Raw genomic sequence first — 15,775 nt, forward strand, 5'->3', positions numbered from 1 at the left:
TCAGGGAAAACTCAGGACCCTGGTTATAGGATTACAATGTCTGCCGAGGTACCCGTGGTACTGCAGATAGTCAGCAAATTTTATTATGATTTTATCTTTTTTTTGTTGCCAAAAATAAAAGTTGGGAGTATTAAAGGTATTGTAATTAATTTTACATTACTTTTCACAATGCTAATAGTAATAATAATAATAATAGGCCTTTAATCTGTTACATTTACAGATAAAATTGACTCAATTTGGCTGGCAAGATATTTTGGTACAAATTCCATAACTCTGCGAACTTTCAACAGTGATGTGGTGTTCACCGGATCAGAAAAGACGGTGAACCGCTGGGTTAACACATTTAAAATAGTTATTGGAGTAGGTTACGGTCACATTTCGGTCACTGTAGTCTTTATTCGGTCTGGTAAGGTCAGTGTGGCTCTCTGGTTAATGAGGTTAAGTACCTGACCGTCTATCTAAAAGTGCTTACTGTGGGATTATTCTTAGATTAGGGTGAAGAACCTAGTGTACTGTACTATAGTCTCACTTAGGCCTAAGCGTGTTGTGAGGTCATGTTTGTTATGCAATGCTAAAGTTGTGATAGAATAAGGTCATGTTGTGCTTGGGATTATCGTTACATTAAGGTCTCGTTACCTGTGCGTCTAGCCTTAATGGTCATGTTACGGTCAGGTTAAATTACGGTATGGTCACGCATATGCGCCGCAGGAGTTCATCTCGTAGGCCTGGATGGTCTTATAGTTGTGCTGTGGTTAGGTCATGGTTAAAGTACGGCCACGTTACGGTCAAGACGTACCTGCGCGTCACGGTAGTTCATCTCGTAGGCCTGGATGGTCTTGCGGCTGGCCTGGCTGCCATGGTAGACGATCACGTTGAGTTCGGTCCAGGTGCGGAACTCCCTCTCCCAGTTTGGAATGGTGGAGAGGGGGGCGATGACCAGGAAGGGCCCGTGGATCCCCTTCAGGTAGATCTCATAGAGGAATGTGATTGACTGGATGGTCTTACCCAGGCCCATTTCATCTGCTAGGATGCAGTTCCGTCTGGGAGGGGGAGAAACATTATGAACATGATGACAGGGAGTCCTCAGCGACTATTAGCGGTAGTGGGTCCTCAGCGACTATTAGCGGTAGTGGGTCCTCCGCGACTATTAGCGGTAGTGGGTCCTCCGCGACTATTAGCGGTAGTGGGTCCTCCGCGACTATTAGCGGTAGTGGGTCCTCCGCGACTATTAGCGGTAGTGGGTCCTCCGCGACTATTAGCGGTAGTGGGTCCTCCGCGACTATTAGCGGTAGTGGGTCCTCCGCGACTATTAGCGGTAGTGGGTCCTCCGCGACTATTAGCGGTAGTGGGTCCTCCGCGACTATTTAGCGGTAGTGGGTCCTCCGCGACTATTAGCGGTAGTGGGTCCTCAGCGACTATTAGCGGTAGTGGGTCCTCAGCGACTATTAGCGGTAGTGGGTCCTCAGCGACTATTAGCGGTAGTGGGTCCTCAGCGACTATTAGCGGTAGTGGGTCCTCAGCGACTATTAGCGGTAGTGGGTCCTCAGCGACTATTAGCGCCTCAGGTAGTGGGTCCTCAGCGACTATTAGCGGTAGTGGGTCCTCAGCGACTATTAGCGGTAGTGGGTCCTCAGCGACTATTAGCGGTAGTGGGTCCTCAGCGACTATTAGCGGTAGTGGGTCCTCAGCGACTATTAGCGGTAGTGGGTCCTCAGCCTCAGACTATTAGCGTAGTGGGTCCTCAGCGGGTCCTCAGCGACTATTAGCGGTAGTGGGTCCTCAGCGACTATTAGCGGTAGTGGGTCCTCAGCGACTATTAGCGGTAGTGGGTCCTCAGCGACTATTAGCGGTAGTGGGTCCTCAGCGACTATTAGCGGTAGTGGGTCCTCAGCGACTATTAGCGGTAGTGGGTCCTCAGCGACTATTAGCGGTAGTGGGTCCTCAGCGACTATTAGCGGTAGTGGGTCCTCAGCGACTATTAGCGGTAGTGGGTCCTCAGCGACTATTAGCGGTAGTGGGTCCTCAGCGACTATTAGCGGTAGTGGGTCCTCAGCGACTATTAGCGGTAGTGGGTCCTCAGCGACTATTAGCGGTAGTGGGTCCTCAGCGACTATTAGCGGTAGTGGGTCCTCAGCGACTATTAGCGGTAGTGGGTCCTCAGCGACTATTAGCGGTAGTGGGTCCTCAGCGACTATTAGCGGTAGTGGGTCCTCAGCGACTATTAGCGGTAGTGGGTCCTCAGCGACTATTAGCGGTAGTGGGTCCTCAGCGACTATTAGCGGTAGTGGGGTCCTCAGCGACTCCTCAGCGACTATTAGCGGTAGTGGGTCCTCAGCGACTATTAGCGGTAGTGGGTCCTCAGCGACTATTAGCGGTAGTGGGTCCTCAGCGACTATTAGCGGTAGTGGGTCCTCAGCGACTATTAGCGGTAGTGGGTCCTCAGCGACTATGGGTCCTCAGCGGTAGTGGGTCCTCAGCGACTATTAGCGGTAGTGGGTCCTCAGCGACTATTAGCGGTAGTGGGTCCTCAGCGACTATTAGCGGTAGTGGGTCCTCAGCGACTATTAGCGGTAGTGGGTCCTCAGCGACTATTAGCGGTAGTGGGTCCTCAGCGACTATTAGCGGTAGTGGGTCCTCAGCGACTATTAGCGGTAGTGGGTCCTCAGCGACTATTAGCGGTAGTGGGTCCTCAGCGACTATTAGCGGTAGTGGGTCCTCAGCGACTATTAGCGGTAGTGGGTCCTCAGCGACTATTAGCGGTAGTGGGTCCTCAGCGACTATTAGCGGTAGTGGGTCCTCAGCGACTATTAGCGGTAGTGGGTCCTCAGCGACTATTAGCGGTAGTGGGTCCTCAGCGACTATTAGCGGTAGTGGGTCCTCAGCGACTATTAGCGGTAGTGGGTCCTCAGCGACTATTAGCGGTAGTGGGTCCTCAGCGACTATTAGCGGTAGTGGGTCCTCAGCGACTATTAGCGGTAGTGGGTCCTCAGCGACTATTAGCGGTAGTGGGTCCTCAGCGACTATTAGCGGTAGTGGGTCCTCAGCGACTATTAGCGGTAGTGGGTCCTCAGCGACTATTAGGGTAGTGGGTCCTCAGCGACTATTAGCGGTAGTGGGTCCTCAGCGACTATTAGCGGTAGTGGGTCCTCAGCGACTATTAGCGGTAGTGGGTCCTCAGCGACTATTAGCGGTAGTGGGTCCTCAGCGACTATTAGCGGTAGTGGGTCCTCAGCGACTATTAGCGTAGTGGGTCCTCAGCGACTATTAGCGGTAGTGGGTCCTCAGCGACTATTAGCGGTAGTGGGTCCTCAGCGACTATTAGCGGTAGTGGGTCCTCAGCGACTATTAGCGGTAGTGGGTCCTCAGCGACTATTAGCGGTAGTGGGTCCTCAGCGACTATTAGCGGTAGTGGGTCCTCAGCGACTATTAGCGGTAGTGGGTCCTCAGCGACTATTAGCGGTAGTGGGTCCTCAGCGACTATTAGCGGTAGTGGGTCCTCAGCGACTATTAGCGGTAGTGGGTCCTCAGCGACTATTAGCGGTAGTGGGTCCTCAGCGACTATTAGCGGTAGTGGGTCCTCAGCGACTATTAGCGGTAGTGGGTCCTCAGCGACTATTAGCGGTAGTGGGTCCTCAGCGACTATTAGCGGTAGTGGGTCCTCAGCGACTATTAGCGGTAGTGGGTCCTCAGCGACTATTAGCGGTAGTGGGTCCTCAGCGACTATTAGCGGTAGTGGGTCCTCAGCGACTATTAGCGGTAGTGGGTCCTCAGCGACTATTAGCGGTAGTGGGTCCTCAGCGACTATTAGCGGTAGTGGGTCCTCAGCGACTATTAGCGGTAGTGGGTCCTCAGCGACTATTAGCGGTAGTGGGTCCTCAGCGACTATTAGCGGTAGTGGGTCCTCAGCGACTATTAGCGGTAGTGGGTCCTCAGCGACTATTAGCGGTAGTGGGTCCTCAGCGCGGTAGTGGGTCCTCACTATTAGCGGTAGTGGGTCCTCAGCGACTATTAGCGGTAGTGGGTCCTCAGCGACTATTAGCGCCTCAGCGTAGTGGGTCCTCAGCGACTATTAGCGGTAGTGGGTCCTCAGCGACTATTAGCGGTAGTGGGTCCTCAGCGACTATTAGCGGTAGTGGGTCCTCAGCGACTATTAGCGGTAGTGGGTCCTCAGCGACTATTAGCGGTAGTGGGTCCTCAGCGACTATTAGCGGTAGTGGGTCCTCAGCGACTATTAGCGGTAGTGGGTCCTCAGCGACTATTAGCGGTAGTGGGTCCTCAGCGACTATTAGCGGTAGTGGGTCCTCAGCGACTATTAGCGGTAGTGGGTCCTCAGCGACTATTAGCGGTAGTGGGTCCTCAGCGACTATTAGCGGTAGTGGGTCCTCAGCGACTATTAGCGGTAGTGGGTCCTCAGCGACTATTAGCGGTAGTGGGTCCTCAGCGACTATTAGCGGTAGTGGGTCCTCAGCGACTATTAGGTCCTCAGCGACTATTAGCGGTAGTGGGTCCTCAGCGACTATTAGCGGTAGTGGGTCCTCAGCGACTATTAGCGGTAGTGGGTCCTCAGCGACTATTAGCGGTAGTGGGTCCTCAGCGACTATTAGCGGTAGTGGGTCCTCAGCGACTATTAGCGGTAGTGGGTCCTCAGCGACTATTAGCGGTAGTGGGTCCTCAGCGACTATTAGCGGTAGTGGGTCCTCAGCGACTATTAGCGGTAGTGGGTCCTCAGCGACTATTAGCGGTAGTGGGTCCTCAGCGACTATTAGCGGTAGTGGGTCCTCAGCGACTATTAGCGGTATGGGTCCTCAGCGACTATTAGCGGTAGTGGGTCCTCAGCGACTATTAGCGGTAGTGGGTCCTCAGCGACTATTAGCGGTAGTGGGTCCTCAGCGACTATTAGCGGTAGTGGGTCCTCAGCGACTATTAGCGGTAGTGGGTCCTCAGTGGGTCCTCAGCGACTATTAGCGGTAGTGGGTCCTCAGCGACTATTAGCGGTAGTGGGTCCTCAGCGACTATTAGCGGTAGTGGGTCCTCAGCGACTATTAGCGGTAGTGAGTTAAGAGGAAAGAAAACAATGCAATGAATGAGATGTAACCGGGATAGTGTCTCAAATGACACACTATTGACTATATAGTGCCCTGCCTTTGGCCAAGTAGTCCACTATATGGGCAATAGTGTGTCCTTGACTGTTCACTCCATTAGTGAGCGAGTAATCTAATGAACAGTTAAGCTAACCCGGTTAGGGCAGATCAATGACATTCAAATTAAGAAGTGAGTGTGTGTGGAAGCTTTTCTATAGTGTTATACTGATATATTGGGGTAGGCAGGCTACACTGGTGACGGGTTTGTGTGTGTGTGTGTGTGGTGAAGGGGTGTCAGTGTGTGCGTGCAGTAGTGTGTTGTGTGCAGCAGCGGTAGATCACACATTAATGATTAGTGTGAGAAAAGCACAGCTTGGGTACACACATGTCCCTATAACACATGGGTTGGAGGACACCCTACGGGGAATGGATGTGTTGATTGTATTCACGCATGTTCGGTGACATGTTTAAGTATTATCCATGCGAATGTGTTGGATAAACATAGCATCTACACTACATGACCAAAAGTATGTGGACACCTGTTCATCAAAAATCTCATTCCAATATGGAGTTGGTCCCCCCTTTGCTGCTATAACAGCCTTCACTCTTCTGGGAAGGCTTTCAACTAGATGTTGGAACATTGCTGTGGGGACTTGCTTCCATTCAGCCACAAGAGCATTGGTGAGGTCGGGCACTGATGTTGAGCGATAAGGCCCTTGCACGCATCCACCAAACCCAGATTCATCCGTCGAATTGCCAGATGAGGAAGCGTGATTCATCATTCCAGAGAATGCGTGTCTGGTGCTCCAGAATCCAATGGCAGCGAGCTTTACACCACTCCAGCTGACGTTTGGCATTGCGCATGGTGATCTTAGGCTTGTGTGAGGCTGCTGAGCCATGGAAACTCTGTAGCGAGTTTTGCAACCAAGGACAGACAATTTTTACGTTTTACGCGCTTCAGCACTCGGCAGTTCCGTTCTGTGAGCTTATGTGGCCTACCACTTCACGACTGAGCCGATGTTGCTCCTAGATGTTTCCACTTCACAATAACATCACTTACAGTTGACTGGGGCAGCTCTAGCAGGGCAGAAATTTGACGAACTGCATTGTTGTAAAAGTGGCATCCTATGACGATGCCACATTGAAAGTCACTGAGCTCTTCAGTAAGGTAATTCTATTGCCAATGTTTATCTATGGAGATTGCATGGCTGTGTCCACTCATCCACTCATTTGAAGGGATGTCCACATACTCAATTACAAACAAAGTATTTTTTATTGAGTACCTGTGGGGTTTTTTAAAATCACATTTTAGAATATCATGTATATTATACTATTGTTAAATAATAAACGTTGTATAATAGGCGGTCATACAGATACATCATACAGCTTAGCACACACAGAGAGCGTTATAGTACTTCTCCTTACGTATTGTACCAGTTGAAGAGCAGCCAGTTCACTCCCTCCAGCTGGTATTCCCTGAGTGCGTTGTCGTTTTTATAATCCCTGGAACTCTCGGATTTCTGCCAGCCGTCAGTGGGAGGTCGCTCCTGTTTCAAATAAAAGCCTGCCGTTAGTGGTTTCCGTGCGACTGCAGGAGCGTGGCCTTGCTGGCTCCAAATTAAAGGGCCGGGACCATAAAAAAATGTAAGAAAAAGGTAGCAGGAGAGTCTAGAGTGGAAGCGTGTGTGGAGGTTTTTAATACTCACCACGCGCTGTGTCTCGGGCTGGCGGGCCGAGACGGCCTCGTACTCCTCGATCTTGGCCAGGTCGATGTCGGCCTTCAGCTCCCACGTGCTGTCCTCATAGGGCAGGGAGCACCACTTCACCAGGTACAGGTTGACAGGCTGGGGAAAGAGGAGAGTTAGAGAGAGGGTTAGTGTGTCTTTCTGTGACTCCAACATGAAAGGAAAGGGCAACCAACGTTTGGTCTGAACTTAAAAGGAATGTTCAGCCAATGAACTTCAAAACAAGGATAAGTCAAGGACATAACCAAACCTATCCAACTTTGGAGGCCATTAAAGGCCATAGAGAACAGGTAGTAAAGAAAGAACAAACCTCGCCGTTCTCATCTGTGCTCTCCGACTCGTCCAGGACCCGGTCCACCTCAACATAGTCCGGGTTGAAAGGCTCGTCATCCATCTGCAGGAGGGAGGGAATGAGAGAAGGTTATCTTGACCATTATGATGGCAGATGAAGATGGGAGGAAGAGCAGAGAAAGTCTAACATTCACCCAACCAAATAATCGTATGTTATTGAATCCTCTGAAGTTGAAAGTAGGAGGAAAGAAACCGATCGTACAACGCATGTTAAAACGGATACAAAATGGCTGCCAAGCAGTGGGGAAGATAAAGGTGCGGGACTGACCTCTGTTACGAAGGTGGCGAGGGCCTGCTTGGCCCTGAACCGCTTGACCTTCTGGTGGATCCTTTTGTCCTTCTCCAGCTCCTCCAGATCTGCCCAGCGACAGTGCAGGTAGGAGCTACACAGAGAGGGAGAAATACAGTTACACACACGCCATAAACCATGACACAAACACCATAACAGACATGCCATGATACACACCATATATCAGACACACACACTACCAAAAATGAGCTAATCTAGAGAATTAGAGCATTATATTATAATCTTAATCCAAACAGTAGTCCGGTGGTTTACAGAGCGTGTATTAGATAAATTTTATTACGATGCCATTTATCCTCCATTTCCTCCCCCAAAAGCTTGAGGTAATCAAATGACACGGTGAACTAAGGCCCCTGTATCGTAGTGTGTCGGTACTTTGTTCACTCACAAACTCTTGAACTTCACATAGAATTCTTCCACTTCCATTTCCTCTCCCGATTCCACCTGTGAAAAAACAACCAAGACGTAAATATCTGTGTCAGCTGTTGTGGATTACAGTTGGGAGATAGGAGTGTGAGTTTTGGGTTAAGATGCAAAGTTTGTCCTTGAGCGTGAAATCCAGGCCCCGTTTTCTCTAACATATTAGTAAAGTCTAACAATTGTATCTCTGTACTGTACTGTAGTGGAGAAGAGAACTGACAATAGCCCACCACCCCCATTAAAGACCAACCATCTCTACTGTGTGGTGCTGAGGATGACTCATGAATCACTTCTATGCAGACACAGCCACACTACACGCACACGGTTCCATTCACAGAGAGCTGACCCGAGGCCTGGCTTCCTGCCAAAACCACAGCGCTACGACAGACGCCAAACTAGCATTTCCTCAGGCAGAGTGTGTGCGTGCTTGCAAGGTGGGGGGGTAACCCATTCGCAGCTGCCTTACTTCGAGTCCCAGCCGCCAGCCAGCCTGCACGAGTGTTCGTATTGTTTTTGGCAGAGGTGAACTAAGCTTTGTTTTGGAGCAGCTTTTGAAATGGAATGAAGAAACACACACCCCGAAGACAGACGGACACACACAACTCCCTCACACACACACCCTGTCTGGAGTGTAATGTACCACATAAAACCAGCCGGTCTTGGGGGAACACAAAGCGCTAGACAGCCTTATACTTCAATTCCCTACACTGCCACTACACTGCAGGAGTACAGCGTAGCCCCTTCACTGCCAGCAAGGGATACAGTCACAAAGGAAGTATCTAGACTTTAATGCAAAAGAGACTCAAGGCTCATGTCAACTCCAGGGTTGCTAACATCTGGTCTAATCAAATTACTAGTCCAACCCACAAGTCCAGAGACCCAAGTCCACACAACTCTAACCGGCTTCATTCCACACCCCCGCTAGACTGGTCTATGAAACGGCTGTCTAGGAGGGAGGATGAGCGCGAGTATAATCTGTTTAGAGCTGGTCGAGCAGCGGTTGTTAAGATGACACCTGTGCAGGGGAGCCGGTACCCATTTTCTCTCCAGAGACACAGCTGTGAGTGTTGTGTGCGCGCGCACGAGCCTCACCTCTTTCTTCCCCATGCGCATGGCCATGATCTTCTCCACCACAGGCCCCTCTGTCTCCACCACCTCCTACAGTTACACAGATGGAACAACGTTAGCAGGCCTAAGTAATGGAGGGCAGGGAGCACAAAGCTATCCGCAGACGAAACAGAGAGATGATCTGACACACAAGCTCCTTCTGACATACACACGCCAGAGCACCTCGCTCTGCTTCTCCGTTGGTGCTGACCTGCTGTTCAGAGTTGTTGGAGGGGGACTTGGGAGCCGGGGAGTCTCCATCATGGTCCTCATCCGAGATCCTGAATTCCAGTTCCTCGGTGTAGCGCTTTCTCTTCACCTGACGACTGGAGCGACGCTTCTATAGAGACGGGAGAGGTCAGAGAGAAGGACGAGGGAGAGAGGAAGGTGATAAGTGAACAATTGTACTTTACAGTACCGCACTAGCCTGACAATCCCAAAAACAGAATAACCATAACAGAAACAAGATTGACAAAATAAAACCAGGGTGGAAATTGAGGTGAATTCTATGAGTGTTTTTTAAAACATTTGTATTCTATTGCGGATATGATCAATCAAGTAAAAAAATATATTTAAAAAAAAATTCTAGCTTCCACAATCCGCAAGCCCAGTCGAACCGAGGTACCCAGCCACACAACCACACTCTAGCGCAGGGCAGGCCCTCTCTTCAGCGCTCCTAACGGGCTAAATCGTGCCGGCTGCAATCATGGTATTACATCTGTCAGGCCGTGCCTACTGTTTAAGAGTGGTGTAAATTGGACAGCCTCAGTGTCAGATGGCTGGGTCACCTGGATGTTTGGGTTGGTGAAGTCCTTTGCAGCTAACAGCTCCCATTTGCCTGGCTCAGAGCAGGGTAGTGTGTTTATGTTTGAGTGAGCATCTCGCATTAAGATATTTTTTTTATTGTATTCACTCCTGAAAAACACCGGGACCAGATGAAGTTAATAATTTAACACCAGGGCCTGTGGCTGAACGCCCGGTAGATCAGGGCCCATCTAGGAAATAGGGTCCCACTTGGGATGCATACAAAAGACTTAATCTGGCCCCTTTAGTTCAACCATCATCCATACGGCTGTATTATTAAATCCATATTAAGACCAGAATGAAGTCAATAAATTAGCATGGGGGTTATTTGGTAGCTTCTAACAGGGTTGACATTGTTGGAAAGTGTGCGTTTGTCTGTCTGTACCTATGATGTTACTCTGTATGTACAACTGACGTTACTGTGTGTGTGTGTGTGTGTGTGTACCTGGACACCGTCGTCATCCTCCTCATCAGAGGGAGGTGGGGGTGACTTCTCCACATCGGAGTTGACCGAGACTGACGGTTCTCTCTTCCTCTTGGTCTCCTTCACACTGCTGCCACTGCCCTCTGCTGCCTCCACCTTCTTAGTGCTGGAGGAAGAAGGGATGAAGAGGGATGAAACAGAGCGACAGGAGAGGAAGGGGGGATAATGAGAATAATTAAATGAAGAGATGAGTGTGAGAGGAGATGGATAATAAAGAGAAAGATGAGTGAGTCTGAACCCCATCTCCTATCACCACCACTGTGTATTGCACATAAGACATTGCCGCCAGCTTTCGGTCATCTGGGTCTCTGATAGTCTAAAGTCAACAATGGCAAAAGTATAATTACCTTCACAACATGAGGGACAACCTCTTATCATAATCTGCTCCCAATATAAAGGCTGTTACCATAGCATAAGAACCTTAGGAGACCATTTTCATGACCGTTGGAACAATCAACAAATCACCCTGTACACAACAAGGAGAACTCAGCAGATGAACCGGTGGTTTCAAAGTTGATGTTCAATACACAAGAAGATGGATGTCAACTGGGATTTCTAGTAAGTAACCATCTTGGAGAGGCCATGTTTTGAATTAACAGTTTCCTCGAGGCTGGAGGACAGAGGGTTAAAACATGAAAGAGAAGAGGGGGAGAGAAGGGAGGGAGGGAGAGAAGGGGTGTTGTCTCCTCTTTCCACTGTGTGTACTACACACACACACACACACAGCTCCGCGGCTGCCACAGATTACACAAAGCCCAGGGGGTGGGCAGTCAACCCCCCCCTTGCCTTTCTCTCCCTCCCTCCCCTCTAGGGCCCCCCTCTCCTTTCATTTGCACGCCAAGAGCAATCACATCGCCCTGGTAACCGGCGGTCACATGACCCGCACCTGTTCCTTTGGCTGGACGCCACCGGCTGGAGCCATCTGCTCTACTCAGTCAGTCTCCCTCTCTCTTCTCCTTTTCTTCTTTCCCTCGATCACGCCTCTCCTCTAAAGCTTCTCCTTGCTTTCTCTTCCCCTCCCCGGCCTCTCCATCTCCTACCTTGGCCTCCCCGGCCTCTCCTCCTCTGTGGCCTCCCCTCCACCGTGGCCTCCCCTCCCTTGCTTCTCCCGCTTTCTCTCATCTTGTTTAGAAGGGTAATTGTTTAGAAGGGTAATTATACTGAGACTCCAATTTTTCTATTTAAAATGTATGCCAAACAAAACCATTTGATTTCAAAGTTGAACAAACTATCCAACTCTATGACGAAATACAACTTAAGAATTTACACAGAAAATGTAGCAAGAACACATTTACTTGACCGGCGCAGATGCAAAATTTGTTAACAGAATGCTGTCATTCTGTTACCAAATTTTGCATCTGCACTGTTCAAGTAAATGTGTTCCTGTGTAAATTGTAGTCCTTGTGCATAGAGTTGTATGCTTCGCTAAACTACATTTTAAAAGTGAAAAATCTGAGTGTCATACATCCATAACTGTTGAATTGCCCATAAGCTTCCCCATCGCTTTCCCCCTCCCAACCGTCCAGATTTACTCTATTTTCCGTCTGTCCATTCTCCACTCATTCTTCTGGGCCAGCTCCTCCAATGTCCATCATTTACCCTCGCACGCCATCTTCCTTTCTCATTCTACCGGGCCATCTTAGTGACCAGTTTCATCATCCCTTCTTTCAATCTCTTTTCCCCTTCCTTCTCCTTCTCTTCTCTTCTCTCTTTGGTCGGCCTTTCAATCTCTTCTCCTGCCTCCGTCTTTCTACCCCTCTGTCAAGTCTCCATTCCTTCCCTCACCACTCAGTCTCATTCACTCAATTTTCACGACCATCTCCCCATCTTCTTCACCCCCCCCCCCCAATCGGTCTCCTACTCCATCTCATCCTCCAGTCACAAGGTATTGTGGGCAGGGTTCAAGGAAAGACTCTGGGGCTGTGTGTGTATGCACCCAGGGGAGGAGGGAGGTAGTGAGGCAGAAACACAGAGGGCTAACACCGCTAACCAACGCTGTTATAGATACAGCACAAGGGCAACAAAACATGACGTTTCATAAGATGGCGTGTGTAGTACCAAAATACCAGTCGGCCATGATGGTGTTGTAACTGCATTAACAAGCAGGATTTGTTCCAACTGCACCACTGAAATGAATCTGGTCTCTGGGGTGTACTGAATGGCATTTAGGCATGTGGTCCTCCAGCAGTGGTGTGTGTGTGACTTTGCTCAGTGTGTGTGCGTGTGATGGTCCATGCTGACAGCGAGGAGACGGGAGGAGGAGAGGGAATAGAGTGAGGAGAAGGTCGGAGGAGGGAGGGAGGGAGAGTTATAGGACACCTGCCGTCCGCTGGTGAGATGAGTCATACACAGCTGGACCCCCTGACACTTTCTCCCCGGGCCCACACACACACAGCTTTAGCATACTTGCAAAGGCCAATGAATGCACACAGGAGTACCCACACACGGCTTCAGCAGAGCGCTGGCAATAACTCTATGGAGACATTAATAAGGGAAGGTTCTCAGTCATGTGACTGGCTTGGAAGGGGAGGTGCCTCGATGCAGAGCAAGTAGGCAGCAGATTAAGATAAATGGTCCGGTGTGTTGAGAGTGAGGAAGGCCCTTCTATCTTTTCAGTATGAAGGAGACGTTGTGGTATCACACGTTTCGAGGGTTAACACAGTCTGTTTGTATTAAGGGAGAGCCACAAACACACTCAATGTGATGTGCTGCACGTGCGCTTCCCTCTTCCTGACGGCTGTGTGTACAGCAAACAAATCTGCCAGCACACACACCCCATGTTGCACACACACGGGTGTGGCAGCGAGAGGAGCAACGACGCAGGAGAGGGTGTAGCTATTAATAGCGCCGCTCTCTACCAGGATGACCGAGCACAGAAACACAAGGTCAAAAGACAGCCTTCTGCCTGCCAGCCACTGGCTCACTCTCTCCTGAAGCCCCTCACTCCATCCATGTCAGTGATGCTGGCTAGGGAAGCAGGGGACAGAAAATGAGCACATGCACTCGAGCCAAACTGAGTATCTTTACACAGTGCAAAAGGAGAGGTCTGCTCCGTTTCAGCTGTACTCATGACTTATTCAGATATGGCTTCCACCATATTGCTTTCGCCTATCCTATCATGAAAGGTACTTTAACCTAACCAGTGTATCAAAACACATAGGATTTTTAGGGTGTTTATCTAAAATCAAAAAGTAACAAAAGGAGACCGGGTTGAGAAAGCCACTTTAGACCAGAGACATTCAGACATGGAGGTTCCCTTTGTGTGCTCAGAGAGCAACCCTCTGTGGACATATGAAATGGCCATTGGCCAAGACCAAGTTAAACAGTGTAGGTCTGGGCAGGCAGATCTAGGATCAGTTCTATTGCTCCCACCTCATGGTTGAGGCCAGGGTTGGGGTGGAGGACGTCTGATCTCTGATCTGGACAGAGTAGAAAACTTCTGCCTGAAGACCGGGAGAATGTTTAGTCCACCATTACAGGGTGGAGGTTGAGTGAATGGGCTGCCACCATTATCATGCTAAATTAACCCATTGGCCTAGCCATCACAAAATGGAGGAAGGTTATGAAGAATGGTGCTCTCACAATACCAGACTGACTGATACAAGGTTTAGTATGAAGATAGTCAATAAAATGATAACACCAAAACCATACCACAGCAAAAAAAAACTAATGAGTATTAGCTAAAGTTACTGAATAACCACTGGGCTTTTTAACTATGTTGATAACTAGTATAACAAAAACAAAGAACATTTCTATTCTATTTTCAATTATTGAAAAAAATTAAACGCCATATTAAATAAGAAACTTAACATACCATATGAGAATAATTGTACAATTACGTCAAGTGTTTTAAAATGTTATTTGATACATGGCGGGGTTAATTTGCTCATCTATGACCATAATATTAGGTCAAATGACATTCATTACACTTAAGATAACATTATGTGACGGCTAAATCATTTAATGTATTAAATGAACAGTTTAATTCCAAAACGACAAACACTTACGTTAATTTCTGAAGCATCTATATTGTTGTAGTCTAGACGTCACACAAATACAATGGACTTTACATGGCACACTACGAATCCCAGGGTGTATTTCAACTCCCAGGGTGCAATGCCCCACCCAGTGCAGTTGGCTGTCTAATGGTAGAAAGCCCAGACAAACACGAAGTCGGACTAACGTTAACTATGACAGCAATATATGTAAGGTGTGAGTGCATTTCACATGACTTTTGGGATGTAATCATATTGTAATTTTTGTTGTCGTTTTGCAACTAAACCTCCCTTGCACTGCACTGCTTTTAACACCTTTCGCAGTTGTTTCGGGAGGCTTGCCCTCATCGGTTGTGTAAGCAAAGTATTCCCACAACAGGGTGTGGAGGTATGTTCGTTAGAAGCCAATGCTGGCGGCATTTGCCCTCTCGTTTGCTTCTCAAAAGTGGCTTGCACTGTGTCGGCTGCATGCGCAAGTAGCCTGGCTAGCTTGCTACTAGCCCCATGAGAAGATCGACAAATTACTAGACATATGGCTTGACAGGATTGAGTCTATGACGTGAGACATTTGAAAGAAGTACCTTTGAAAGAACAAATTCTAGTACCAACCTGTTTTTCATGTTCTAGTATCGAAAACATCTGTACATTTAGGTATACCGTGCAACACTAGTGGAGAAGGGAGTTGGCCCCAATTGATTGGAGCTCATTTAGCTCCCAGAGACAAGAGCCTTTTTGCAGGGCTTCCTTCCGGTGCTGGAGTCAGGCTTGGTGGCTAAATGAGGCCGCATGGCCTTGATTACCATTAGCGGCCATTTTACGCCACAAGATTACCTCCTCCCCCTCTAGGCGCACACACAAACAGAAACACACTCACTTCCCTCTACCACACAGCCAGACATGAATCTTTTTTCCTTCCCCCCACCGCTCGCTTCCTCTCACACGCACACACACCTCCCCCTCTGCTGACCCCTGCTCCGGTGCTGGGCCACAGATGCGGGGGCTGACTGGCGGCTCTAGCCCCTCCCTCTTCCTCTGGATGAAAGAGGCCAAGCGGCAGGAGGAGTGACAGTACTGCGGAGTAGGGGAAGAGAGGGGGATGAGGGCAGCGGGATAGAGGAAGGAGGGGTGGGGGGGCTCTGCTGACACATTCCTCAGGCAGCTCATGTTACTACCTCCACAATGAAAAGGCCAGATCGCTCACTGGCTCTGCCCACCTGCTTTGCATTTCTACCCAAGGAGGCAGAGAGCGAGAGGAGAGAGAGAGAGGAGGTAGACCGAGACACGGGGTCTTTAGCATGCTAAGGGCTCCTGAAGCCGTGTGATAGACGAGAGACGAGAGAGAAGCCAACAGCGTCTGAGACATGGTGTTGAGATGGACAGACCAGGTAACATGAAGTAACTCCTCCATCCATCTCCAGCCCTAGATGAATCACTCAGGTTCACGCAATTTCTACCTCATAGGTTAAGTTGACTGGAGATTT

The 15,775-nt window shown here is 49.2% G+C and overlaps 1 protein-coding gene across 4 annotated transcripts in view; it reads right to left on the reverse strand.

Annotated features, from left to right (window-relative positions):
• chd7 (chromodomain helicase DNA binding protein 7) overlaps positions 1-15,775 on the reverse strand; it is an 84,488-nt gene that overhangs the window by 34,019 nt on the left and 34,694 nt on the right. For all 4 annotated transcript variants that reach the window (XM_042328670.1, XM_042328671.1, XM_042328673.1 and 1 more), the window contains 9 exons: positions 10,261-10,405; positions 9,223-9,351; positions 8,997-9,062; positions 7,873-7,928; positions 7,446-7,560; positions 7,137-7,220; positions 6,788-6,925; positions 6,507-6,628; positions 797-1,040 (listed from right to left, as the gene is read on the reverse strand). In XM_042328670.1, coding sequence (XP_042184604.1) covers positions 797-1,040; positions 6,507-6,628; positions 6,788-6,925; positions 7,137-7,220; positions 7,446-7,560; positions 7,873-7,928; positions 8,997-9,062; positions 9,223-9,351; positions 10,261-10,405 — 1,099 coding nt within the window. The remainder of the gene's footprint in view (positions 1-796; positions 1,041-6,506; positions 6,629-6,787; positions 6,926-7,136; positions 7,221-7,445; positions 7,561-7,872; positions 7,929-8,996; positions 9,063-9,222; positions 9,352-10,260; positions 10,406-15,775) is intronic.

This window comes from Oncorhynchus tshawytscha, linkage group LG10 (genome assembly GCF_018296145.1).
Source record: "Oncorhynchus tshawytscha isolate Ot180627B linkage group LG10, Otsh_v2.0, whole genome shotgun sequence".
NCBI lineage: Eukaryota > Metazoa > Chordata > Actinopteri > Salmoniformes > Salmonidae > Oncorhynchus > Oncorhynchus tshawytscha.